Raw genomic sequence first — 27,469 nt, forward strand, 5'->3', positions numbered from 1 at the left:
ACATAACAGGCAGTCTGATAGCACCACGGGTCGGCCAGGAAGTGGAGAACCAGGAGAGAAGGGTGAGGGCCCTGCAGGGTGAGGAGGAGACGGCTCCAGGGGCTCTGGAGAGCCATTTGACAGCTTCTACTAAGGCCAGAGTGTGCTTGACCCAACCATTCCAGCCCTAGGCATTCAGAGAAACCTTCCAGACAGCACAGGGAGACACCAACCAGACGCGCATTGAATCATCATAACTGCAAATCATAAAACACAACTGGAAACGCCCTGAATGTCCCTGTGCGGGGGGACTCGGTGAGAGATGCCTGCCCTCCAGGCTGCTGGCGCTTTAGAAAGGGGGCTTTCGGTGCCCGGGGAAGATAGAAAGTTGAGCTTGAACTCCTGGAGTCCGAGGAGGGGCTCGTTCTCCAGTGAGAGTCTGTTCAGCTGAAGGTGGGAACAACGTAGGCAGGAGAGGGTGCAGGCAGGGCCCCTGGCTTGTCAGAAGCTTCAAACGGCGCCTTTTCCAGCGTTCTAAATCTCAGGCTCCATGGCCTTGCTTGCAATTCCTGGCTCAACGCGGCTACCCCGCCTGCACTCCTATTAGTCTGGACCGTGCAATCGCCCCTCCGCAGCCCTGGCTGCTGCCATTTGCCGCACACGTTCCCCGGGATGGCTGGGAACGCGGGCTTCTGCTTGCGGATTCATAGTCCAGGAAATGCATTTTAAATTGGTCCCAGGATACTCGGATCCAGCAATCAGACACCATCTCTTGGGGGTGGGGAGGGGGGGCGGGAGTATGTGTGGAGAGACACTTAGTAACGAGAGTGGCAATCCCACTTTGGTCCCCCAAGTGCGACCGCTCCCGCCGGAGTAGGGGGCTACCTGTTGGCCAGGGCGCAGGGAAGGGACGGAATTTGGATGTCCTCACTCCAAAATAAGTGCGTGTGGCCAGACTTTCTCTTAACTTATGGGGAGGGGGCGTTTGCCAAATCCCTGTTTTCTGAGGCAAGCGCCCCCCTCCCTCCCACATGTGGACCCAAACTGCCTGTAAGGAAAAAGGACGGGTTATTTGTCCCAGGGAAAACCACCTGTGGTCCGCCGAGAGTCTCTTTAGTCAAGGGGCACGCGTTGCGGATAGGAGCCGGGTGCGAAGGGCGAGGTGCGGGGTGGGGAAGCGGAAACATTCGGGGCGCCCCCAGACCGCCCTGGGCCTGCTCTGCCGGGCTTCCCCTCGCGGCTCCCGGGAGGGGATAGAGAGCGCCCCGGGTGCTGGGCACCTTCCCATTACGCAGTTCCTGTCCCTTTAAATCCAAGTCCTGAGAAAGTGGGGGCTGGTGCGCCCCAGCTGGACCCCTATTTCCAGACAGGCCCCGGCAAGGGGGGAAGCCCGCCGGGCGGGAGCGCCGGGCGGGGGCAGCAGGAGGGCGGGGCGCCTGGGGTCTCCGCCTGCGCCCCGCGCCCGCCACCAGAGCCGGCGGCGCCCCTCTCCAGGCCGCCCGCGCTACGGGGGCGGGGGCCCGGGGCGGGGGCGCGTGGGGGCGCAGGCGGGCGGGCAGGGCGCGGGGCGGGGGCGCGCGGGGGCGCGGGCGGGCGCTGTGCGGGCGCGCGCCGCGCGGCCAGAGCGCGCGAGCCGGGCCCGGAGCGCACGCCGCCGTCGCCGCCGCCCGACCCGCCGCATTGCTGCTGCCGCCGCCGCCCCGGCCCGGCCCGCGGCCCCCAATATGGTGCAGCCGCCCGCGCCGCCGCCCGTGCCGCCGCCGCCCGCGGGCCCCGCCGCCGCCGCCCTCGGGCGCCCGCAGCGCGGCAGCCGCAGGTGGGGAGCTGCGCCCTGGGCCTGAGCCGCCCGCCCGCCCGGCCTGCGCGGCCAGCCCCCGGCGGGCTCGCCTCCGAGGGGCACTTGCCGCTGAGGTGGAGCCGCTGGCACCAGACGCTCCTGCTCCTGCCCCCTCCCTCCCCCTCCCCTCCCCTCCCCCCTCCCTCCTCCCCTCCGGTCCTGTCTCCAGCGGGAGCGCGAGACGCTGGTCAGGCTCCGCGGCGCAGCTCGAAAATGAATAATCGCCCCCAATTGACTTAAATTCCACCGAAGCCGGCGCCGCGGCCGCCGCCGCTCGGGATCTGCTCGCTGTTTTTTGCTTTCTCCATTCTTCCTTAAAAAAAAGCAAAACAAAACCAGCCAGCCAGCCAACCAAGAATCCGGTTTGTTGATCGCCTTATTTTTTTTTTCACCGTTTGCCGGATTTGCAAACCGAGTTACATGCATGTCCAGTGGGGGTAGGTTTAATTTTGACGATGGTGGGTCCTACTGTGGAGGCTGGGAGGACGGCAAGGCGCACGGCCATGGCGTCTGCACCGGCCCCAAGGGCCAAGGCGAATACACCGGCTCGTGGAGCCACGGCTTCGAGGTGCTGGGCGTCTACACCTGGCCCAGCGGCAACACGTACCAGGGCACCTGGGCGCAGGGCAAGCGCCACGGCATCGGCCTGGAGAGCAAGGGGAAGTGGGTGTACAAGGGCGAGTGGACGCACGGATTTAAGGGGCGCTACGGGGTGCGGGAGTGCACGGGCAACGGGGCCAAGTACGAAGGGACCTGGAGCAACGGGCTGCAGGACGGCTACGGCACCGAGACCTACTCGGATGGAGGTAGGTGCCCCGTGCGGGCGGCCGGGCAGGGGGCTGGGCGGGGGGCACCTTCTTCTCTTGCCTTTTCTGTTTATCTCTGGGCAAGTTGAGCTTCTCCCTCCAGTGGGGCCATGGGCACCTGGGGCTTTTCCTGGGGCTCCCTGGAGGCCACAACAGCCCTGGCTACAGGTTGCCCCACTGCCTGGTGGGGGACAGCGCCCCTGTGCCAGCTGAAAGGTGTTGGGGGCTTTCCAGGAGCCGAGTCAGGCCTGGGAGCGCGGAGCTGAGCAGAGTGTCAGTGCATCATCCGAGAGCAGGCCAGAGACCTGCTGGAAAGGCCAGACTGGGCCCACGGCCTCCCCTGGGACCCACTAAGGGCGGAGGGGGGCTAGGAGAGGGTCCCCTCCCCTAGTTGGCACAGCTCCCTTGGTGTTGGCCTCCTGGAGTCAGGCCCCAGCTCTGCTTCTTGTTTTCATGCGATGCCTGAGGGCCTCCGTTAGTCCTGATCAACCCAAGCCAATGGAAAGGGAGCAACTGGAAGAGCTAGAGGCGGGGGGGGACGTGAACCCAAACCAACACAACAAGGCAATAAACTTCTAGGTGGTTGGATGCGCGGCCAGCGCTGTTGGAGCAGGCGGCTGGGGGGAGGGAAGCCCATCTGTTTAGCCAGAGCCCAGGAATCTCGCCTTTCAGTGGCTGAATCATTTTCACCATGAGTTTAGGGAATGCTCTGTGCCTTCATTCTAAGATGCCACCACAGTCAGGGCTGGGCTGGTGCCGGAAGCCAGCGAGCTGCCCGCCTGCCCGTTGCTGCTGTAAGATGGTTTCTGTGCAGGAAGCCTTGGCCAGCTTTGCGGCTCCTCCCTGTCCCAGATGCTCCAGTGTCCGCTCCTCAGTGCATCTGACAGCCATGGAGCATTTACTGTTCCTGGAAGCCAGACCCCAAACAAACCTGCCCTCCACATGCCCCCTCCCCCATCTGGGAGCTCCTCCTCAGAAGTGGCTCGGTGCCTTGCTCTGGGTGGTTTGGTAATTTTTCAGGCATGGATGCCTGGGAAGGGACTGGGGCACAGCAGTGACTTGTGTGCTTTTACTGGGCATAAAAATCAGGAGCGTATGTGTGGTCTTCTCCCTGCCTGCTCACTGCCTCTGAGTTGCATGAAGCAAGTGCTAAGCACCTGCTTCCCGGCCACATCCAGGAGTGATGGAGGCCTGGAGAGTAATTATTATTTTGGCTTATGCAACTGAGAGGCAGGGTTCATTATTACTCAAGGGGAGGAGGCGTGGGGGGCAGTTAATTATATAACGCTCCTGCCTGTCAAAGCCGTGCCCAGCCTCGTCCCAGGTGGCCTCTTCTGTGCTGTTGTTGTTTTCATGGAGCGGGTTGGAGAGCTTCCTTGACCCTGGGGCGCCCGGGCCGGCCGGTCCGAGCAGACGGCCATCCCTGGGTTCTAGGCCGTGGGCGTGTGTGTGTGTGTGGAGGCACAGCATATGTGGGTGGCTGAGGTGGGCGGCCAAGCAGCCTGGTGCTCCCAACTGGGCTATCTGGGAGCCCAGGGGCAGTTGCCACCCCAGGGCTCTGTCCAGGCTGTTCTGCAGACCGGTCGCTCCAGAGGTGCTCCCAGCTGTGCCTGAGCCAGGAGAGCGGCTTTGAGGCCCTGTCAGGCCAGCCTCACATGGGGGCATGGGGAGGAGAGGAGCCAGGCCGCTGTCTCTGGGAACTCCCCAGAATATCTGAGAGTGAGGTCTAGCACCCCACTCCACCCAGCTTCCCTGGGCAGAATTCTCTCCTTCGTTCAACAGATATCTACTGATCGTCTATGATGAGCAGGTGCCCTGGGGTCTAGGAAAACAGCAGTGATCAGAGTAGGTGAATTTCTTTGTCCTCGTGGGGCTTCCATTTTAGAGGGAAGGGTGGTAATTACACTGCGGTTACCCCAGGGAAGAGAGGAGCTGACTTTGTGGCTGGCCGTGAGTTTAGGGTTTGACATGTTGTTGTAAGAAATGCTTTTTCCTTGGATCAGTGTCCTTGGGTCTCTGTCCCCCATCCAACCAGCTATGCAGTGTTCTGCTCCCTAAAGCACTTCCCCTCCCCAGCGTCCTGTTTGAGTTTCACATGATGGAGACAAAGGGATCGTGTCCATTTTACAGATGAGGTCAGTGAGGCCCAGGAGCCCTTGTGACAGACCAGGCCCCCAGCCTTTGATGGCGGAGTCAAGGGTTTGAGCCCTGATCTGTCTGGGGCCAAGCCCCCTTTCGCCCACATTATACCACCTGTACACCAACCGAGGCAGACACACAGATGCAGGGCACCAGCGCTGGCTGCTGCCTTTTGATTGGTGACATGGCATCACAGAAAACCAAATTGACCCTTCTGGCCTGGGATAATCAGGCTCAGACATCTGGAGCCACTTTTCTGGAACACTGTCCCTGCTTCTCATTAGGAAGGAGGTGACTATTGAGAATGCGTGCCCTCAAGCAGTCCATCAGGTGAACAGAACCAGAGTGGGGTGTCCTCATCCACCAGAACAGAGCAGTGGGTCTCCAGGCCTTACCCCCAGTCAGCTGGTGGGCAGTGTGGGGTCCCGCTTCAGAGAGGGCAGGCAGAGCCTCAGTGAGGTCATGGTCCTGACTCCAGTCTGACTTTCGCTTTGCACAAGGGATGGAAATGTCAGGCAGGCATCAGCAAAGCTCCCAAACTTCAGCCCAGCTCCTGGTGCTGACTTGGGGAAATGGCACTTTCCATGAATAATGCACAGACGGCAGATGTGTTCTCCAGGTAGCTGGAATTGGTATGGAATCCATTTCAACTGGGGACGCTTCTGCCAACTCCTCCTTCTCCAGGTTCATCCTCCCCTGAGCGTAAGGCAGGTGCTGCTCATTGAAGCGAGCTGAGCGACTTCCACAGTCTGTTGGGTGACCCCACGGAGATGATGAGGCCGTGGGCACAGGGTGGCAGGAGCACATGCTGTGGAGTTGACAACTGTTGGGCTTGAATTCTGGCTGTGCCTTTGCTCTGCACTGTGACCTTAGGCAAGTTACTTAACTTCTCTGAGTTTCTGTTTCTTCCTCTGTACAAAGGGCTGATGATAATATCTGTGAAGTGGTTGGGGATTCACTGAGGTGATGTATACCAATGGCTATGTCAGGAATATAGTAAGCATTCATTATTATTTATCACTAGTTTATTATTACAGTTCACATGCACTGAATGTCACTTATAATGATCATTATTAGAACCAATAGCTGGACATGATAATGATGATAATGAAAATGGCAATGAATGGCAATATTAAACACTTACTGTGGGCCAGGCATGCGGCAAGTGTAGGCATGAATTATACTGCTTCATTCCTGTACCTTGCCAGCGTTGGTTTTCTCATTCCTCCCATTCCCCACGTTGGGAAGCAAGGCTCAGAGGAGCCAGATGCCTTGGCTGATGAGCATTGGGTGGTACCAGGATTCATGCTCTGGACCACAATTCCAGACTGGTGCTTTGGTGTGGAGCACCTCCGTCTAAACTCCCTTGTGCAGAACTGCCTTCCGGCCCCATCCTCATCCTCCACACCCCTTCTCTGCCGAGAGCAGCAGCCCTGAGCTGTAGGCAGGTGCACACACAGGCCCGCACACCTCGGCTCTTCCTCCGGCCCCCCGAGATGCACTGCCTCTTCTCCACTCGCTGGACCCCTGCACTTTGCCACAGAGGTAAATATTTCCTCCCGGGGGCTGTGTACACAGGACCCCTTGGACCAAAAGTTAACCCCCGCAAATAAACCCTCCCACAGCCTAAAGATATGAGTCATCTCACACACCCGGCCTCTCCCCCTCATACACAGATTCCGTTCACCGGCCCAGATCCCTCGGCCCACACAAATCACACACGCCCACAGCCAGAATTCAGATCTCCCGGCGCCTGCGCACACACACGCGCACAATACACTTGTCACCCAGAGATGTTTGCCACCCCGTCCCCCAAAACATGGCCACGTGCACCCTCCTAGCTTTGTTCTCTCTCCAAGTACTCCAGATCACCATCCCTCCTGATTCCTGATTCCTGCTCCGAGAATCGGCTACCCCGTGAGGGAACGTGCGCCCACAGAGGAGGGCTCGGATCGCTGATGGAGCCGGATGCTTTAACCTCACTTTAAATAGAACTTTGTGCAGTGAATGCCCCTTTGAAGGGGGAAAAACTCTCATGCAGACCAAATAAGTGGCCACTGGGAGTGTTTGTGGTGCTTGGCCATGAATATGTGAAAGTAAACTCTTTTTTTTTTTTAATGCAAATGCCCAGGTTAGGAGGCAGCAGGCCCAGCAACACAGATATTCTAGATGTTACACCAATAGGAGCTCATTTCAGAAACAAAAGAAGCCCTCAGCTCTCGGAGATAGAAGCATCTCCTCAGAGACTCTCTTTCAGCCACTTTGGGGAAGGAAAAGGCTCCAGGAGGTGAAAGAAGAAGCAAAAGCAAATAACTAGTTCTTTGTTGCCAATAATAGCTGAGAAAGAAGTGTTACTGAAGACTCCCCCCACCAGTGCAGCCCTGGAGCAATGTGACGTGCTTTATATTAGGAAGCTGGTGAGGAACTGAGGATCAGCACCCTCCGAAAATAGCCGTACCCCGGGTAGTTAGTGGTAGCCCGAGCTGACATTAACAGTTAATGCAGCTAACTAGAGGACAGAGGGGACTGTGGGCCAGTCTGTTTTGAGAACACCCAGCCAGAGAGAGGAAGACCCCAGAAAAACAAAGAGTAATGGTGGCTGTAGGGGGAGGCTCGGGAACTACTGCTATTTTCCTTCAATACTTTTTTTCTTCCTCGATTTTCCCCAGGCCTCCACAACTCTAAAGATAACTAGCTATGACCTATGAGCTGATAATGCTGTATATAACGCTCATTGTGTCCTTTGATGATGACAAGATGTTTAGGTTTGTGAGCCCTAGAAGAAAGAGTGATGTTTGTTTGAATTTTCCGCAATGGCTCCCCCAGTTTGTAGTTCCTGGCTTGTGAGAGGCCACGTGGTTGATGAAGGCCAGCGCTGCGTGGGTCCTGGCTTTACCACCATCAGGCTCTGTGGACTAGAGCAAGGAGCTCTCTTGGGTCCAGCGTGTCTTTCAGGAGGAGAGAGGAGCGGTGTCTTCAGCACCCTGGAGAGCGCCCCACACGTTGCCTGGGCGGCTTTGCTCTAATTCCCTCCGGGTCACCTCTTCCAGCAACTGCGTCTCCTCACCAGTGACTGCCTGGCCCTGACCCCCCCAGCACACTCGGCCATCAGAAGTTTGCCTGCTCCCGCTCTGCCAGTGTGTGGGTTCCATCCTCCAGGAAACACCCCCACTGAGGTGGGGTTTGCCTGTTTTTTACTCCAGTCCTGTCAGTCTTTCTAAAATAGTTGAATGACTTCTAGGTGTCTCCTGGTGCAGTGAGAGAGCATCTCCCTGCTGGTGGAGGCGGGTTTGGGGTGGGGTCCTTAGTGAGACTGGTGGAAGTCACTCTGAAGCGCATTGGGTGGTGTGTGTTCAGTTCCCATGGAGCTGACAGGGGTTACAAGAACATGACCACAGGCAGCAAAGTGTCTGGAGCAGCCAAAGAATGACTATTTTGCTGCCGTTCTCCTGAAATCAGCACCAATGGATTAGTCATCTAGACCAGCTCTACCCAATCCAGGGGCCACCAGCCACATGTGGCTATTTGAATTTAAATTTAAATGAATTACAGTGAAATAAAATTTAGAATTTCAGTGCCTCAGTCACAGTAGCGACATTTTGAGCGCTCAGTAGCCACGTGTGACTAGTAGCAACTGTATTGGACAGTGCAGAGAGAGAATGTTTCCACCATCACGGAAAGTTCTCTTGGATATGCTGATGTGGAGTGCGAGTTTCATGCAGGAAGGGCTGTGTGTCTGTGCTCGTCACTGCTGTGTGTCCAGGGACTAAAATGGCGCAGGCATACAGTGGTCGCTCAATAAATATTTGTAGGGTGAGTGAACCGTGAAAATGCAGTAACATTTGGCCATTTCATTCACCATCATCATTTCACCTGTCCATGTCATTGCAGGAACTTAGAACTGGACATAGACTGTTAAAGGACAGTCTTAAACCTCTCTCTAAAGTGTCATTGTTTTGATCCCCTGACTGGTTTTGTTTTGTTATTGGCTCTGTCATTGCTTGTAAGAGACTCTGCCAGCGTTTTACATGAGTAAGATGGATGGCGTCGAATACAGTGAATAATAGAGTAAGGATGTTCTAATGGTGCGAGGCAGTCATGACCGGGGGACAGTTTGGAGCACTATTTCCTGAGCAGCGTTCACAGCAAAGTGCTAGCAAAGACAGTTGGAAACGTAAGTTCCCTTTCATCTACCCACTTTCTCTCTCTTCATTGCTACGGCTTCCTCGGCTTGACCCATTCACTCATCTGAGAAGCGTTTACTGAGTTCCTGCTTTGTTCAAGGTGTGAAGACAGAAAGCTCAGGTTGACCTTCGTTGAGTCCACCTGGAAATAGTTGCTGAGCACTGACTACGTGTCTTAGTCCCTTGGGGCTGCTGCAACAAATACCATAGACTGGGTGGTTTATACAACCGACATTCATTTCTCACAGTTCTGGAGCCTGGGAAGTCCAAGATCAAGGCACTGACGGACTCAGTGTTTGGTGAGGGGCCTCTTCGGGGTTGCAGACTGCCAGCTTCTTTCTGTGTCCTCGTGTGGTGGGCGGGGCAAAGGAGCTCTCTGGGTCTCCTTTGTAAGGGCACTAATCCCTTTCACGAAGGCCCCACCTCCTAATAGCATTACTTTGGGTGTTCGGTTTCAACACATGGATTTTGGGGGGAAACATGCAGTCTATAGCACTACGTGTGCAGTATGTAGTTTAGGGTAATGAGGGAGATTGGGAAAAAGAAACAAATAAAAACTAAAATACGAGAAATAGGATGATGTGACTTCTACCAAAAAGAAAATGCAGTCTGGATGCAAAACTAAAACATGGGAAATAATTAGGGGTTCCTCGTGCCGGACTTTGGGGATCCTGCATGGGAATACTGCAGGGGAGAGTTCCAAGATGGGAAGGGGGAGATGTGAGTGTCTTTGAGGGAGGAGCAGAGGCTTCCCAGGAGAAAGGGACATCTGAGTTGAGTCTGAATGACAGTGTTAGGGTGGCCGTCACCCCATGAATGAAGTTGCTGACTTTGAAGGAAGGGTGTGCTCAGCTTTACTCTTGTCTGTATGATGGGGTCATAGACTTCCTCCCTCTCAACCTGTGCCATCTCTCGCCTTCCCAGGAATGTCACAGGTGTTGATTGGGACCCAGGGGGTGCTCCCTGGTGCTTTTGGAGACCTCCAAAAGAATCGAGGGTCAGTCTGCACAGGCATTGGGCAGGGTGTTGGCCTGCCGCTGTCTCTTACTCTAGGCCAGTGCTCCTTAAGCTTGAATTTAAATTTAAATGAATTACAGTGAAATTTCCCCTGAATTTCTGGGCCTGAGATGTCACCCAAGAGTTTACATTTCTTGCAAGTTTCAGGTGATGCTGATGCTGCTGCTTTGGGGACTCCACCTTTAGAACCACAGCTCTGGGCTAGTGCCCCCAAACCCCAGCTGCACAGTAGAATTGCCAGACATAGTGCCCTGGGAGACTGTTAGAAATGCAGAATCTCAGGCCCCTGCAGACCTCCGGGGTCAGAATCTGCGTGCGAGATGCCCAGGTGGTTTGAGAGTGGGAAGTGACGCTTTTGCACACGAGTTCCGACCTTGGCTGTGCATGGAGTCATCGGGATGCTTTGACAAATGCTGATGCCAGGCCCCACCCAGAGATGCTGACTGAGGTGGTCTGGGTGCAGCCTGGCATCGGGATTCTTTTTTAAAGTATCCAAGTGATTCTAATGTGTGGCTCAGGTTGAGGACCACTCGTCCAGAGCAGCCTCAGCTGCACGTTGGAATCACTGGGAGAGCTCGATGAGGGCTGCGTCCTGGGCTTCCATCCAACACCGCTCTAGCCAGGATCCTGGAGGGTGGCATCCTGGCCTGGGGTTGTGATAAAAGCAGGAAGGCCAGGAGTCGCTGTGCTAGACAAGAGTTTTTCAAACTCTGGGTCAAGTGGCTCATGAAATAGATGTTGTGTTTCATTTAAAAAAATGCGCTGTCTCATTTTAACTGTCCTCATCTCTGAGGCAGAGGCCGACTGAGAAGGGGACAGGTGCTGCTCCAGCTGTGGTCCTCAGGACCACTTGCATAGGATGGTGCTGTGATGTTTCTGCCTCTGTCACCACACGGTCTTCTTCTCTGTGTCTCTGCCCTTTCCTCTTCTGTTTCTTACAAGGACATGTGTCATTGGATTTAGAGCCCAGCCAAAATCCCGGATGATCTCATCTCAAGATCTTTAACTCCATTGCATCTGCAAAGACCTTTTTCCCAAATAAGGGCGCATTCACGGGTACTGGGGGTTAGGACGTGGACGTGTCTTTTGCGGGGACACAATTCAACCCACTACAATGTCTGATAGATTTCAGTTTGAAAGTGCTCCCAAGCACACATTTGCTAACCTAGAACCCCAAAGCCAGGGAGATTCCTTTGAAAGGAGGATGCTCACAGTTTTGAATGTCTGCTTTGTACTGAGTACTCGGCTGTACACTTTACCATAAATGTTACTTATTTATTTATTTTAAGATTGGCCTTGAGCTAACATCTGTTGCCAATCTTCCTTTTTTTCTTCTCCCCAAAGCTGCAGTCCCATAGTTGTATATCCTAGTTGTAAGTCGTTCTAGTTCTTCTTCGTGGGACCCCGCCTCAGCATGGCTTGATGAGCGGTGCCATGTCCGCGCCCAGGATCCGAACTGGTGAATCCCGGGCCGCTGAAGTGGAGCGCGTGAACTTAACCACTCAGCCATGGGTCCGGCCCCTCTCTTGTTCCTTAAAACAGTGCTTTGAGGGAAGCCATATGCTCGCATTGAAGAGATGACAAACGTGAGGCTCGCAGGGTTACGTGGCTTCATGAGGCCATGTGGCTGTTGGGCGCTGGGCCTCCACTGGCTCCAGAGCTGTCTCCAGCACCCGGCGATGGAACCATCATTTCAGCCACTCCCTTGCTTTCCAGATGGGGGAGCTGGGGCCCCGAGAGGAGCCTGGGCTCCTTGCCCATGGTCTCACAGTGAAGCAGAGGCAGGAAAGGATGACACCATGGTCTTCTGCACCAGGCCTGTGGTGGGCCTTTGCCCAGCAATTCCTAGACTTGTGGGTTCTCCCAGACCCCTCTGCGAGTGTGACGGAGCTGTGGGTCCTCTCCCCGAACACATGCGATGTTTTGTGGGCCCTTCTGGGTGTTCACAGACTCCCTGAAACTTATGCTCGAACCCAGGATAAGAACCCTTCCATTCTTCACCGGTGCTGAAACGTGCTGAGCTCGGTCATCATTGAACGTAGCAAGTGGGAAATGGGAGGAAGGCTGGAGCCATCGCCCTCCTGTGAGCATGAGAACCCAGCATCCTCCTGCGGGCCTGGGAACCCAGCATCTTCCTCCGGGCCGGGGAACCCAGCATCCTCCTGCGGGCCTGAGAACCCAGCATCTTCCTGTGGGCCCGAGAACCCAGCACCCTCCTGCAGGCCCAATAACCCAGCATCCTCCTGCGGGCCCGAGAATCTGGTGTCCTCCTACAGGCCCGAGAACCTGGCTTCCTCCCACGGGCCTAAGAATTCCCAGCGAGGACCAGGAGCATGCAGTGGGAAATGCTGAAACAGGGACTCAACCACCTGTGGTCTTTGGTCCAAGTCACCTGTCCCAGTCTCCCTGGACAGGTTCCCCAGAAGAGAGCCCAGGAATCTCCAAGAAGATCCCACATGTGGGCCATCGTTGCAGGCGGTCCTGAGGACCACACCTGGAGAAGCACCTGTCCCCTCCCAGTCCGCCTCTGCCTCGGGTGAGGAGGGTTAAAATGAGGCGTTTCATGGTGGAGGTGGCAGGCTTACTGCAGGGAGGCCCAGGGGAGCTTCACCCTGGGGGGTTTCGGGTCCTAAGGGGGGCCAGGAGGGCCCTCCCAGGAGCACCAGGTGGGGGCCTACCTGACGGACAGGGGTCACACCACTGCATCTTCCTGGGAGGCTGGTTGTAGAAGCCAAGCCAAGGGGCCAAGAGCTGGCACCCTACGCCCACCTGGGGACTCTCCAGCCAACTGTTGTGCATGATCTTTTTATGGCCCCGCCCCCGGCTGTTGGTTGCTTTCTGGCTGGTTCCGAGGTCTGGCTGTTTGTTGTGGCTGTGTAAAGAAAAGCAGTACAGGTATGCGTCACTTAATGACGAGGACACATTCTGAGAAGTGTGTCATTAGGCAACCCTGTTGCTGTGTGAACATCACAGAGTTCAGTTACACACACCTGGATGGTACAGCCTACCACACACCTAGGCCGTATGGTACTAATCCTGTGGGACCCTGTCGACGTGCAGTCCGTCGTTGACCGAAATGTCATTATGCGGCGCGTGACTGTAGTTGACATGCACCTTGGTGAGGGTGGCGTGCGGTGAACCGTGGGTTGCCAGGTGTGGGGCGCCCCTCCTCTGACGCCTGTGGTGCCTCCAGGTCCTCTGTGAGCACACGTGCTCCTGTGCGCTGTTAACGCTGGCTTCCGTGGCTGTCTCCTGCCCTTGGACTGGAAGCTCCAGGAGGACAGAGACTGAGTCTGGCGGGTTCCCCACCGTGACCCTGCATCCGGGGGCGAGGGGCTCTGGAAATCATGGCTGGACGATGAATGAATGGCAAATCAGCGGCGAGCTAGAGGACGAGGGGCCAGTCCTGGAGAGTGAGAGAAGGAGGGGCAGGGAGGGACAAGTGCACTTCAAGGGCTCGGGGGCTGGGACAAGTGTGGCTTGTTGAGAGAACTGAAGAAGGAGGCAGCAGAGTGAGGGCATCTGAGCGCAGCTTCCAGGCCATCGGAGGGACTTCAGATTTTGTCCGGAGGCCAGAGAAGGGCACTGGACAACTTAAGCAGGGCAGCAACGCCATCTGGGCTTGTGTTTTTGTAATGGAACTTTTTATTTCGAGATGATGGTAGACTCACACGCAGTTGTGAGAATGATACAGAGAGAGTCCCCGTACCCTCTGCCCAGTTTCCCCCAGTGGTAACATCTTGCAAAACTCCAATACAGTGTTACGGCCAGGATGTTGACATCGCTACAGTCAGATACGGAACATTCCATCGCTGCAAGGATCACTTCGTGGTCCTTTCATAGCTGTGCCCCCCCACACCCCTGTATCTCCTCAACCTCTGGCAACCACGGACCTGCTCTCTGTCTCTATCATTTTCTCATTTCACAAATGTTCTATAGATGGAATCATACGGCATGTACCCTTTCGGGAGTTTTCACTCACTGTAATTCTCTGCAGATCCATCCAGGTCGTTGCTCTGTCAATATTTCATTCCTTTTCATTGCTGACTAGTATTCTGTGGTGGGGATGGACCAGGGTTTGTTTAGCCATTCACTCGTGGAGGGGAATCTTGGTATTTCCCTTTGGGGCGGTTGTAAATGCAGCTGCTACAGACTTTCATGGGCAGGTTTTTGTGTGGACAGAAGTCTTCGTTTCTCTGGGATAAATGCCCAGGACTGCGGTTGCTGGCCTGTGTGGTAGTTGTACAGTTGTGTGTAGATAAGTGCCCTGGCTGCTGGGTGGGAAGGAAATGGGGGCCAGACTGGAAGCTGGAGGCCCTGGGAGGGGGTGCAGGGATTAGGGGAGAGGGGATGATGGCCTGGATCTGGGTGGGGAGAGCTAGAACCCTGAGAGTTTGGAGGCCGGCGGAGTCCAGGACAGCTCTCCTGTAAGACAGAGGGGACCCTAGAGGAGGAGTGGTGTGGGGGCCAAAGGTCGCATGTGGACCGTGCTCGGTGTGAGAAGCTGCCTGCAGCCGGGAGAGGATGGCGAGGGTGCTCTGAGTCTGGATCTGAGTGGAGGCATTGTCCGCTGGGAGGTGGCACTGAAAGTCAGGGGAGAGGGCATCCCTGGGGGGAGAGGCCCCAGCGCTCAGAATTGGCCGGGGAGGAAGAGGGCAGGGGAGGAGGAGAGGTATGGCTGACTCGAGCTGGGTGGTGGATGAAGTAGGCCGAGGGCGTGGGTGCACCTAGGGAGGTTGGGGAGACAGCAGAAGCAGAGATGGGGTGGGGACTCAGGGCTTGCTTGTCCCAGCCACATGGCCACCATTTTCATCATTATGTCATCTTATTGTGCTGCCACCCCGTGATACCAGGTCCATACGGTTACTGTGCCCATTTTACACAGCCAACCAAGGCTGGGGATAGAGCGACTTGCCCGAGTCAAGTGGAAGATGGGGATTCGGGAAGCCACAGCATACTCATGGCACGGGACTGGCTCAGACCGCAGCTCCCTAGTGAAGAGCCCGCAAAGGGTCGTCCTGAGGTTGAATTCGAGACCAGGCCAAGATTTCTGAGCGTGCACCTGGTGCATGCAGATGCTCCATAAATAAGCTATTATTACTGCTGCTGTCGTTACTGTAAACCTTTCAAAAACACCAGAGGTGGGTTATAGCCCCTGGTCTGCACTTCACATTTTTCCCACTTGTGCTTATTACATTGTAGAGTTTGTTCCATGTCAGGCCTGAGACAAATGGTATCACGTGACATTTTTTTGGGTGTCTTTATTGAGATATAATTTACATACTGTAAAATTCTTCCTTTCAAAGTGTACAATGCGGTGGTTATTAGGATGTTCACAAGGTTGTGCAACTGTCACCACCACCTAATTTTAGAACATTTTTTATCACCCAAAAGAGAAAAGCCGTGTGCATTAAGCAGTCACTCCCCATGCGCCTCCCCCAGCCACTGAGAACTGCTGCTCTGCTTTCTAAGGCTCTGTGGATTTGCCTATTCTGGACGTTTCCTGTAAAAGTAATCATACATCGGCCGTCTTTTGTGACTGGCCTCTTTCACTTAAGGTAATGTTTTCAGAGTTCATCCACGTTGTACCGTGTGTCAGTCCTTCATTCCTTTTTCAGACTGGATAATATTCCATTGCATGGGTGGACCACATGTTGTTTATCCATCATCAGTTGATGGACGTTTGTGTTGGTTCCACCTTTTGGCTATTGTGAGTAACGCTGCTGTGAACCTTCTTGTACAAGTTTTTGTGTGGACGTATATTTTCCATCCTCTTGGGTGTATCCCTAAGAATGAACTTGTTGTATCGTGTGGTAGCTCCATTTCCCCTTTTGAGGAACCGCCAGACTGTTTTCCAGACCGTTTTACGTTCCCATTGACAGCGTGTGACGGTTCCAATTATTTCACATTCTTACCAGCACCTGTTACTGTCTGTCTCTTTGATGATGGCTATCCTAGTGGGTGTGAAGTGGTACCTCACTGCGGTTCTGATTTGCATCTCCCTAATGACTAATGACGTTGAGCATCTTTTCATGTGCTTTTGGTCATTTGTGTGTCTTCTTTGGAGAAAGGTCTGTTCAGAGCCTTGTCCACTTTATGTCTTTTTATTGTTGACTTGTTAAGTGTTTTTTATATTATAAATATTGCAGTGACTTAAACTCTGGCGCCTGACTCCTGACCACCGCCCCGCCCCCCGCCTGTTTGCATGCTTCTCTCCCAGTGGATGTGTATTCCTTAAAATGAACTGTGGGCCCCATTCTCTTGCCCCTGGAGTACCTAGCATGTTGCCAGGCACAGAGTAGGCGCTCAGTAAATGTCGGTTGGACAGAACCGGGACCACTGCGCGCTGGCTGAGAGGTCAGGTGATCCTGTCCAGCTCTCCCATGGAGGCTTTGCTGGGATGGATTTAGGGTCTGTCTTACCAGCAGGGAGAGAATAGCAACGTTATCTGGGGGGAAGTTGGAACCCACATGGGTATTTATTGAGCACCAACTGTGTGCTGGGCAATGACCTGCCCCAGGATAGCAGTGAACAGATAGCCCGCCGGTGGTGTGGTGCTGTTGGATTGGCTGGGGACCCACTTCAGTGAACCCATTACGTTGTTCCCCACTTAATGCTGATGGCGTGGAGGGAGCTGGGCCAGGGTGCTGGGAGGAAGAGCCGGTGGGCATCTGGGGCATCCAAGAAAGCCTTTGGGTGGAGTGACTCTCTCACCGAGACCTGAGGATGGTGGGAATGAGGTGGGCAGGCTTCACAGCTGCTCCAGGAGGAGCATCTATGAGCGCCCGGAGGCAGAAGGAGCAGGGCCATCCTGGGAGCCACAGGGAACCTGCGTGGCTGTGGCTGTGCCTGAGCGCAAAGGACCAGGTCTGGGGCCAGACCCTCCTGGCCGTGAAGGCCGCGGCCTGACCCTTTGGGTCTGCACAGACCTAACCTGATTGTTAGGAGAAACAAGAACCAGGAGGTGAACCCACTGAGGACGAAGGTCCCAGCCCACAGCCCTGCCCGGAGTCCCCCACGGCTCCAGTGCCCCACACCGCCTGGGCAGAGTGGAGCCTTGCGCTCCTGGCATGGGGCTGAGTGGCTGCGTCCACAGTGCAGCGCCCAATCTGGAGGAAATTAATTGTGGATCCCCCAGAGAATGCAGCAGAAATATAGCAGAGGTCAGGGTTTTCTCAGGGCTGGAGGCGGCCGTGGCGACAGTGACCATGAGGTGTTCACAGGCACAGAGTGCCCGTTAGCTGGCAGCCCAGCAGGAGGAGGAAAGGACAGGAATGTGTGAGCCAGGGGAGGAAGTTAGTGGAGAGATGGAGAGGGAGCAAGGAGCGCAGGAAGGAAGGAAGGGAGGGAGGGAGAGAGAGAGGGAGATAAAGACAGAGAGATGGGGAGGTCGGAGGAGGAGGAGGAGGCAGGGACGGGAGAGGGAGGGAGAAGGAGAATTCCATGCGTATCATCCTTGCTCCGCCCTGTGTTTTAAGCAGCCACTTGGTGCTGTTTATTTACCCTGCAGCAGCCCTGCGCCCTGCGCCTTCTGTGCACCTTCCCTTTAGGTCCCGGCAACAAGCCCGTGCAGCATGGCTGTCCTGCTGCGCAGAGGAGGAGACCGAGGGAGAGCTACCACATGTCGCCTGTGGCCACACAATCCCCACCACGGAGCAGAGGCTGGCGGGTGCTGGACCTGTCCTGGTGCTGGGCGCCGGGGCCATTCCAATGCCTGGGCAGCACCCCTGCCTCAGTTTCCAGGGCTGCGCCCACCGCTTGAGACTGTGAGGAGCATGAAATAGAGAGCGTGGGGGATTTCGAGGTGACTTTCCACGGTGCTGCTCTTCCACCCCTGGAGCCAGAGCATCATCCGACGTGAGCTTGTTTCATTTTGGCCCAAAGTCCCGAGATAAAATGTGGGCCTGCCTTGACCTGCCTGATGGAGCAGAACCCCAGCCTGGGGACACTAGATCTGTGAAATCTTGCAGAAGGAGCTGAGACCCAGGACCCCCGGCCAAACAAAACGGGGATTGTCTGGAGCTGATTCAGAGCTCTTGAACAGAGGCCTCCGGCTCAGCCCTGGGGGCTGCTCAGTGCCCCCAGGGCCTCTGACCCCCCAGGAGGCCAGCAGACCCCTGCCTCCAGGCCTTGCCCTCCACCCACAGCAGCTGGTGGGGGGGTGGGGGGGGTGGGGGGGTTGGGGGGGAATCCCTGTGGAAACACCCAGAACTCCCTCAGGGATGTCAGGGCCCTCCAGCCAAGACCCCCAGGAGCGCGCCCACAGGGGAACAGTTGGGTTTAGTGCTCTGGCAGCGGGGGGCGGACCCCCACGTGGAGTGGATGCATGGAGGGGAGGGTGTTAGAGGAGCCTGCTGTGGTCTTGGGGTTTGAGTGGGGAGGGAGCAGAACTCACTCTCAATTGGGCCCTGTCTGTCGGGAAGGGGGCCTGCTCTGATGGGCGTCCCCCTCAGCCTCATCTCCAGGGGTGGGGGAGCGGGCAGGGGTGAAGCTGTAGTGGGTGAGGATGGTTTTAGCTCCCTGAGGGGAAAGCTTGGCATTGCATGGGTGGCACAGTGACCTGTTTGTCCCACTTTATCGTGGTCTCGGGGTGACCCTGTCTGAGGCTGGTGTTCTGTGAGTGAGTTACTCCCCACAGGAGGACACACAGCCCAGGTGTCACGGGGCCTTTGGGGACGGGCTGGAAATACCTCAGCCGTCACACCATCAGACCTGCCTCTGCCTTCTGCCCCTAGACCCACTTTTCTGGTTCCCGTGGCATTTCCTGTTCCTCTTGGTGCCCCAAGCACTTTTGGTGACAGCTGAGGGAAGTTTCCAGAAAACCTAACTGGTTCCTTCTCTCCTCCTGGGCCTGAGTGTGAGGCGAGAGGGCCAGGGAGAGATGGGCCAGAATGGGCGCTGCTGACCTCTGGGCAGTGGTCTCCAGCTGACCATGGGGGCCGCGACCACCAGGTTTTGGGGGTCTCTTGGGGGGCAGCAGGGTGCAGACATAGCCCCTCACTCAAGGGCCTGTCAGCCTGGGGCGCCCGGCCCTCCAGCCTGTGTGACCGGGACTGTGACAGGTGCCTGGAATGAGTCCTCCTCCCTGAGCAGTGTGACGGGTAGGGTCCGGCCAGGTTCCCTGAGGGACTGGGACCTGAAGGAGGAGCTGGGGGTGGGGAGAGGGGGCGCTGAGTGGGCCCCACAGGGGGTCAGAGCCTCCAGCCCTCATTTCAGACCCCACCTGGAGATGCCCAGTGTAGCTCCAGCCCTCAGGGCTGACCAGGAGTCGGAGGTGGGGCTGGGGGAAATGGTTACCCAGCGACCTGTCCCCTCCCTAGGGGTCCCCCTTCCAGGGGAGTCAGGGATTCTGGAAAATGATGGGGGCCCTGGGGTCCTAGAGTCTGGGTGACTTTCTGCTACCCCTGGTCCCTGAGGGTCTCGAGGTCGGAGGAGGGGCCCGACAGAGGCTGGCCATGGGCAGGGGGCACAGCAGGGAGGCAGCGAGAGCCCCTCACAGGCCCAGTGGCCACACCCCATGGATGCTGAGTCTGCAGGGGATGGAGGTGGAAGGGTCTGCGCTGGCCACTGGGCAGCCGCAGCTTGGGGCAGGAGGGCGGCAGCAGTGGACACCCCTTACCAGGCCCCGAGCCAGCTGGGAGCCGGCGTCCGTGGGGCTGCCGGGGCGGGCGTGGGGCTGGGCTCTGCGTGTCCTGGGCCCAGGCCACCCTTGGCTGGACGCTCTGTGTCCGGCAGGGCGGGGGTGGTGTTCATGCTGAGCTCTCTGGCCGGGCAGGCCTGGGCTGTAACGCTATCCCAGGACATTTGCAGCCACCCTCCAGGGATGTGCCCTTTCTCTTGGTGCCCAACTCACAGGTTTGATGAATGCCACTGTGGTTTGCCACTTGTCTGAATCTCAGGGAGAGGTGAGTGAAATAAGGATAATTTCTTTCCCCACGACCCCGATTGTATCTGTGGACCCCGTGGAGTCTGCAGACCCTGGGCTGGGGGCCCTGCACTGACCCCACTCTGTGGGAGCAGATGTCACATCTGAAATCAGATGCTCCGCCTCTGTGCCCTGGTGGCGGTCCTGACCGCGCCTTCTCCTCTACATGGGCTGCGGGGTCCTCTGGGTACATTAACATACCCCAGCAATGGGGGCCGCAGGACAAGCTTTCTGGGGAGTCCTCATCCTGTAAGAGACTTCTTGCAGCCCGATGACAAAGGCATTGAGGGACGCTGTGCTTAAACACGGACTGGGACATTCACAGGAAGGAGGTGGACAGGGTGGCTGCGACGGGTCAGGAGGGGGCGGAGACCCCACGCCCCTCCCCAGGGCAGAGGAAGACTGGAGTCGCCCCACGCCCTGCTCTGTGCCCAGACTGCGGAGAGAGGGCTCCGCTCCCCGCGGCTGTGTTGTTACTAGCTTCGCGGAGATACAGTTCACATAGCAACATTCCCCCACAGGGCACGTTCAGTGATTTCTAGTCTGTTCACAGAGTTGTGTGGGCATCGCCACAGTCAAGTTTAGAACATTTCATCCCCTCAGAAAGAAACTCTATACCTGGCTCATTCCCCCTTCTGCCTCCCCGACCCCCGGCAACCGCTACTCTGCTTTCTGTCTCTATGGATTTGCCCATTTGGGACATTTGATATAAATGGCATCATAGAATGTGTGCCTTTTGTGTCTGGCTTCTTTCACTCACCGTCATGTTTTCAAAGTTCACTCGGATTGTGGCGTGTGTCAGTGCTTCCTTCCTTTTTAAGATTAATATTCCAGTGTATGGATGGGCCACAGTTTGTTTATCCATCATCCGTTGATGGACACCTGGTTGTTCCCAATTTTTTTTTTTGTGAGGAAGATTGGCCCTGAGCTAACATCTGTTGCCAGTCTCCCTCTATTTTATGTGGGACGCTGCCATAGCGTGGCTTGACGAGCCATGCTAGGTCTGCGCCTGGGATCTGAACATGCGAACCCGGGGCTGCTGAAGCAGAGTGTGTGGACTCACCTGCCGTGCTGGCCCCTGGTTGTTTCCACTCTTGACGCTCGCGGATAACGCTCCATGAACCTCGGCGTGCACGCTTTTGTGTGGACGTGCGTTTTCACTTCTCTCGGGTGTACACCTAAGACTGGAACTGCTGGGTCACACGGTAACTCCAGCTTTAATTGTTTGAGGAACTGCCAGACTGCTTCCCAAAGCGTCTGCACCGTTTTACATTCCCACTCAGCTTCTTTTTAAAAAGAGTCTTCTGGAAGCTGAGAAGTCCTTACCAGGGCCCTTTCTAGGGGTTTATTCCTGGACGTGGTGAAGTCTGTTTTTGGAGAAAACCGTGACGGGAACGGAGGCAGCAATGATTTATGGAGCCCACAGTCGGTGTCTCCTGCAGGTGGGCCCGCCCATGGTGCTGCCCCTTCTCCCTCCACCCCAAGCCCTGCTCTGGTTGTCTTCCTGGTGGTGGTGGTCACGGAGTGCCTCCTGTCTATCTAAATCTCAGACCCAAGGTTCTTTGTTCCCTGTGAATCCTGACCCCGCATGCAGTGGGTACTGAGTCGATCCTGGTTAGGTGAATAAACAGCCGTTCAGAGTTGGGGGTGATCCCCACGCTGCAGGAGTGAGGCTGGAGGGAGGGGTGGAGAGGGGCCTGCAGCCAGCTCCCACAGCTGCGCAGTGACCTGTGATCCAGCTCTCTGCATGAGGGTCACTGGGAGAGGAGGGGACATTGCAGGATGAGCTGACCTCCACCACTTTCTCGTTCTTCTCAGAGTGGACAGACTCTGGGGGACCTCTCTGAGGAGATGACAGGGGCCTGAGGGACCTTCATGTGGAGGTGACAGAGGTCTGGGGGGACCTCCATGAGGAGATGACAGGGATCTGGGGGAACCTCCCTGAGATGACAAGGACCTGGGGGGACCTCCATGTGGAGGTGACAGAGGTCTGGGGGGACCTCCATGAGGAGGTGACAGGGACCTAGGGGGACCTCTCCGAGGAGATGACAGGGACCTGGGGGGACCTCCCAGAGGAGATGACAGGGACCTGCAGGGACCTCCATGAGGAGATGACAAGGACTTGGAGGAACCTCCTTGAGGAGATGACAGGTGTGTGGAGGGCCTCCGTGGGGCCCTAACCGGCACCTGGGGGCCTCTGGGAGGGTGAAGGCACACAGACCTGGCGTTCACCCTCCCGAGGCTGCGCCAGGTTCTCGTGTCCAGTTGCTGTCTCTCTGCAGCCTGGGCTTGGGGGCCGACATTAGCACCATTCACAGGCGTGGAAACTGAGGGCATGTAACCTACCCAGACACAGGTGATGGTGGAGCTGGACTTGAACCCAGGAGTCCAGTGGGCGCGTCACTGCCTCTGCCTGTGCACCCGGAACGGGGGGCTCCACACAGAGCCCTCGGCCCTCCCTCTGCTGCACTGGGTCCTCTGGGCCAGCGCTCCGGACACCGAGGCCTGCAGAGGTCTCCCAGGGCCCAGAGACGGCCCAGGCGTGGTTTGGGGCCCTTGTGTTTGGCTGTGGGTGGAGGTGCCTGTTTTATCCTGCGATGATGCCTCATAAGTTGGATCACATCTCGAAGGGATCCGTGACCCACCTGAGCCCAAATCTTTCCTCTCAGTGTGGGTCCTCCGGCCGGGAGGCTGGGCACTCAGCGTGGTCCTAGCATATTTGGTGCTGCACCAACGCCATGCCCCTGAGCTGGGAGGACAGGTGACCGCGGAGGCTGCCGCTGGAGTCAAGATGGAAGCTTCACTCACAGGCGGCTTTTCAGCAACAAGATCCTTGGTCCTCAAAAAACCTAACCTGAAAAAGAAAATGAGGGGCCGGCCCGGTGGTGTAGTGGTTAAGTTCACACATTCTGCTTTGGCGGCCCAGGGTTCACGGGTTCAGATCCTGGGCATGAACCTACATGCCGCTCATCAAGCCATGCTCTGTCGGCATCCCACATACAAAGTAGAGGAAGATTGGCACAGATGTTAGCTCAGTGACAGTCTTCCTCATAAAAAAAAAAAAAGAAAAAAAAAAGAAGGAAAATGAGTGTTGGTTCTGAAAGGACAATCACCCGGGAGCTTTAAATACTCTTCGCTGCCCAGGCCTCACCCCAGAGCCACTGACCCCGTGTCCCTGGGCAAGCCGGGCATCAGTGATTCTTTTCAAAGTTCTCCAGGTGATTCTAGCGGGACCTGGGTCCTTGACCTGGAGAACGTGGGAGTCACCTGGAGGGCCTGCTACGTCTGGGCCATCCACCTGCACCTGGAGTTTCAGCCTCCGGGGGGCCTGGGGCGAGCCTGAGAATCTGCATTTCCCCAAGTTCCCAGGTGACGCTGATGCTGCCCGGGAGAAGCATGGCGTGGAGCAGAGCTGCCGCGGCTGATCGAGGGCCCTGCAGGTGCCACCTGCTGTGCTCTTCACCTGTCCGGCCGTCTGGCCTCCTGCTCTGTTGTATTTAAACACAGTGCCTGCCACCTGCCCGGGACCTCCCCAGAGTGCTTTGGAAACATGAATCATTTATTCCTCACAACAAGCCTATAGAGTGGATGTTGTCATTGTCCCCATTTCACAGAAGGGGAAATTGAGGCACGGTGAAGCTAGGTTGCTTGTGCAAGCTTTGATGGCTCTTGTCAGACAGTCTGGCTCCAGCTCCTGGCTCTTCGTCCCTTCACTCTGCTCCTCTTCTGTAGCTTGAGGGGAAGTAATCTTTGTCCCCATTTTGCAGATGGGGAAAGTGAGGCTCCGAGAGGTGCGGGAATCTGTCTGGGGTCACGTGGCTGGATCCACGCTCAGACCCGCTTGACTTCCTGCCGCTCTGGAAGAGGCTCTCCCTCGCTTCCTCCTCCTCCCACCCCTTCCCCACGCCCCCTGCTGCCCCCACCTCGCAAGGGTCTCTGTTAACCCCCCGGGCAGCTGCTGAACCTCGGTGCCGCCAGGTGACCAGAGAGGGGAGTGGGCGTCCAGGGAAGGCGCCCCCGGATGGCAGGATGCGGAGTAGTGCCCTCTCTGGGCCGCGTTCTGTTCCTGCCTCCCCTGTTCGCACCCAGCGGGAGAATCAGAGGGTGGGCATGGGGGACAAAGGCGGTCCCTGCTCCTGAGGCCGAAGGACATGGGGCTGAAACCCGGCAGCTGCGGGTGGATGCCCAGGTCTTCTCAGCAGGCCTGTCGGAACCGTCTGCCGGGGAGAAGATGGCGCTTGACCTCAGGGTTGGGAGAAGCAGCCTCTGAGCGACAGCAGGGATCTCCGCTGTCCGATCACCGCCCGCAGCGCTGGGCGCCGAGCCGCCGTCCTGGGGGCACCTTCGTTCAGAGTGAGTCCCCTGGCCGCTGGCCTCCCTGCTGTCCCAAGTGAGCGAGTCTGTGCGCGTGGGGTGAGAACCGCGGCCTGCCCGCTGGGGACGTGGTGTGATCCGAGCTGGAGGCTGCTTCCTTGATGTCCACTCCATGCCTGTCCGTTTTTCGGTGTGCAGGGGAGAGCAGTTGTCCGGAGCGTGGCCCTGGGAATCGGGCACACCTCCTCGGGGTCCTAGCTCAGCCGTTCCCTCAGTGGCAGGACTCGGGGCAAGTGACTTAACCTCATGGGGCCTCCGTTTTTGCATCTGTGAAATGGGTGCAGTAATGTCCCTCTCACAAGGTGGTTGTGAGAACCAGGTGAGCGACCCGTGGGAGCCCTCAGCGTGGGGTGGACACGCTGTGAGCACTCGGCCGTGTGGGCGGTGTCCTTCCTGTGGGCAGGTGGAAAGCAGCCTCTGTCCTCCCCGGTTTGGTCAGGGTGATGCAGCCAGCAGAGTCACCTCCCCGGGGACTGCGGCTCAGAGGGAGCAAGGAGGGGACACCTGACCGGGGTCTGTGGACTGGCCACTTCTTCTCGGACTTGCCCTGGACACGCACCGACCAGCTGACGTCACTGGGTGTGGGCCTCCCCTGTGATGGGGACAACGAGGAGTGGGAGGCTGGCTCCCTTGTCCATGCAGCCCCTTCCAGCTCTGGGTGCAGCCAAGTGGGGTGTGTCAGATCTCCACCTCTTCCTGCTGTGTGGCATTGGAGAAGTCCCTTTACCTCTCTGAGCCCCAGTGCGCCGTTGTGAAATGGTGACACCTGGCTCTCCGCGTATGGTGGGTGCTCAGCACATGTCAGCTGACGGTGTCCTTTGGACGCGATGGCCCTGGTTTCTGACTGTGGGCCACCCAGGAGGGTTTTCCAGGTGCCCCCACCCTGAGAAGGCAGCCGACGCAGGAAGCTTTAGTGAAGATGAATGTACTTGGTTTAGAACAACGTTCTTACACTGAGATTAGGCCCATTTTTTTTTAATGTGAAAAAGACCTTCAGTTTATTCATAATTGCCAAAACTTGGAGGCGACGAAGCTGTCCTTTGATGGGGAATGAAGAGCAACCTTCAGTACAGAGGCACCAAGAGACCTGCAGGAACCTGAAATGCACGTTACCAAGTGAGAGGAGCCAGTCAGAGAGGCCACACACTGTGTCATTCCAACTCGGTGACACTCTGGAAGAGGCAAACTACGGAGACGGTACAAAGATGAGGGTTGCTGGGCTGGGGGCAGAGATGCGTAGACGGAGCACCGAGGCTCTTGGGGGCGGAGATGCGTAGACGGAGCACCGAGGCTCTTGGGGGTGGAGATGCGTAGACGGAGCACCGAGGCTCTTGGGGGCGGAGATGCGTAGACGGAGCACCGAGGATCTTGGGGGCCGCGAACCTACTCTGTATACTCTACCGTGAGAGTATGTGTCATTGTGGATTGGTCCAAACCCGTACACTGCAAACGCCGTGGACATGGAACCCGCGGACTTTGGTTACTGTATCAACACTGGCTCACGGATTGTAGCACGTGCTGGGCACTAAGGCGAGATAACGGGACCTCTGGGTGAGTGTGCAGCACGTGGTGGGGGGTATATGGGAATCTCTGTATCTTCTGCCAAATTTTCCTGTAAACCTAAAACTCTAAAAAATAGCCTATTAATTATTTTTTTAAAAAAAAGTTTTAAAAGAGCTCTCCCTTGGTGAGTGGTTGTGGAGTGGGGGGTCAAGACGATCAGGCTCACATGCGGTCGGCGTGCTGGGCACTACTTAGCACGTGGGGTACTGCCGGCTCTTGAGCCTGGTCCTCCCGCCTCCAGGATTCCCCCTGCCCACCCCCCCGACGGGTTGGTGGGTTGTGGAGGTGGGCAGACCGGGTGGCTCCTCGTGCCTCCCTGGTCCGCAAAGCTGGACGTGTGGCTGGCCGGAGTCCCCTCTTATCTGGGCGGCCTGAGCAGGAACGCAGAGGCCCTATTTGTCACTCCCCACCGGGGTCTGCTTTGACTCTCAACCCCCTCCTGACCGGGGTGGCTCTCTGGCTGGTGTCCTGTTCTCCGTGCGGGAATGACTGTTACCTGCACGTGACACTCGTGGCCTCTACAGTGGCCTCCTGTGCATGTGACACAAGTGACCTCCTCTCACGGTCCCTGTCCTGCCCCCGGTCTGCACGTCTGATGCCTTCTTGGGGAAGCTTCTCCCCTCCAGCCGCCAGGAGACCGTGACTGCCACTTGGGACCCTCTTTCTGGCTTTTCTGAGTACGCGGTCGGGCGTCACCAGGCCAGCATCCTCTGTGAGGAGCAGGGCTTGTGTCAGTCGCCGGTTCAGGTCCCCACCCCCACGGGGCACGAATCCTCGCTGAGCCTTGGTTTCCGCAGCCGGAAAAACACGGACAGTATCCCTATGATGAAAATTTTCTCGTACCAGTGTCTTCCCTCCCTTCCCCTGTTAAAATTTTTAATCTTTAACGAGATAATGTGCCCATAGTTTAAGATGTCAATTAGTGCTAAAAACAGCGCTTAGAACAGAAGTCAGCGGGAGTCTGACCCCCTCCGTCTACCGCCGCCCGGAATTACAGCTCTGAGCTCCTTCAGCTGCGGTGGCAGACACTCACCTCCAAGATGCTACATAGACGCACTGCTTGCTTTCTTGGTTCACAGTCGCTTTTAGCCATTACTGACTTCCTACTGTGGGAGACGAGGATTTCAGTCTTTTAGAACCTTCTTCCTCTTCCCTTCCCTGACCGTTCCAGGATTGTTACGTCACAATTTTTTCGTTAAGTGCATATTCAGTGTTTTTCGTTATGAAAAGACTGTAAGCGTGGCTGACTGCTGAGCCACGCAGTGCGCTCCCGCTCTGTATGCTCATGGCTGCCTTGCATGCACAACTCGAGTTAGTAATTGATTCATTTTTTCAGTTGCGTAGTTTTCTTTAAATCACTGGTTAATTCATTCCCTTCCGAATGCTCAGTAAAATGCCTCTCAATGCAGCTTTTCACATGAACAAACTCACCAGATTCTCCATCAATAATATATGCATATGTATATACACATTATATTTCTAATATACATGCTTTTTACATGTTTGTATATTTTTCTTCATTGCTTTCTGGAAGATTTTATATGTATACCCCTACTCCCCCGGCTCTTGGAAATCCCCTTTGCCTCTCCCGTTTGTTGAGTCTTCCTCTTTTGCAGTTTACTCCCTCATTTTGGTGGAGTACATC

At 56.4% G+C, this 27,469-nt stretch overlaps 1 protein-coding gene across 2 annotated transcripts in view; it reads left to right on the forward strand.

The window, feature by feature from the left end:
- The first annotated feature begins 1,757 nt into the window (after positions 1–1,757).
- JPH3 (junctophilin 3) overlaps positions 1,758–27,469 on the forward strand; it is a 99,863-nt gene continuing 74,151 nt past the window's right edge. The window contains exons 1-2 of one of the 2 annotated variants that reach the window (XM_070262147.1): positions 2,102–2,622; positions 3,350–3,420. In XM_070262147.1, the coding sequence (XP_070118248.1) occupies positions 2,241–2,622; positions 3,350–3,420 (453 nt within the window). In that variant the 5' untranslated portion in view covers positions 2,102–2,240. Of the gene's footprint in view, positions 2,623–3,349; positions 3,421–27,469 lie in introns of those variants that run through there. The other variant, XM_001502718.7, reaches the window with a different exon arrangement.

This window comes from Equus caballus, chromosome 3, assembly GCF_041296265.1.
Source record: "Equus caballus isolate H_3958 breed thoroughbred chromosome 3, TB-T2T, whole genome shotgun sequence".
In the NCBI taxonomy this organism is placed as follows: Eukaryota; Metazoa; Chordata; class Mammalia; order Perissodactyla; family Equidae; genus Equus; species Equus caballus.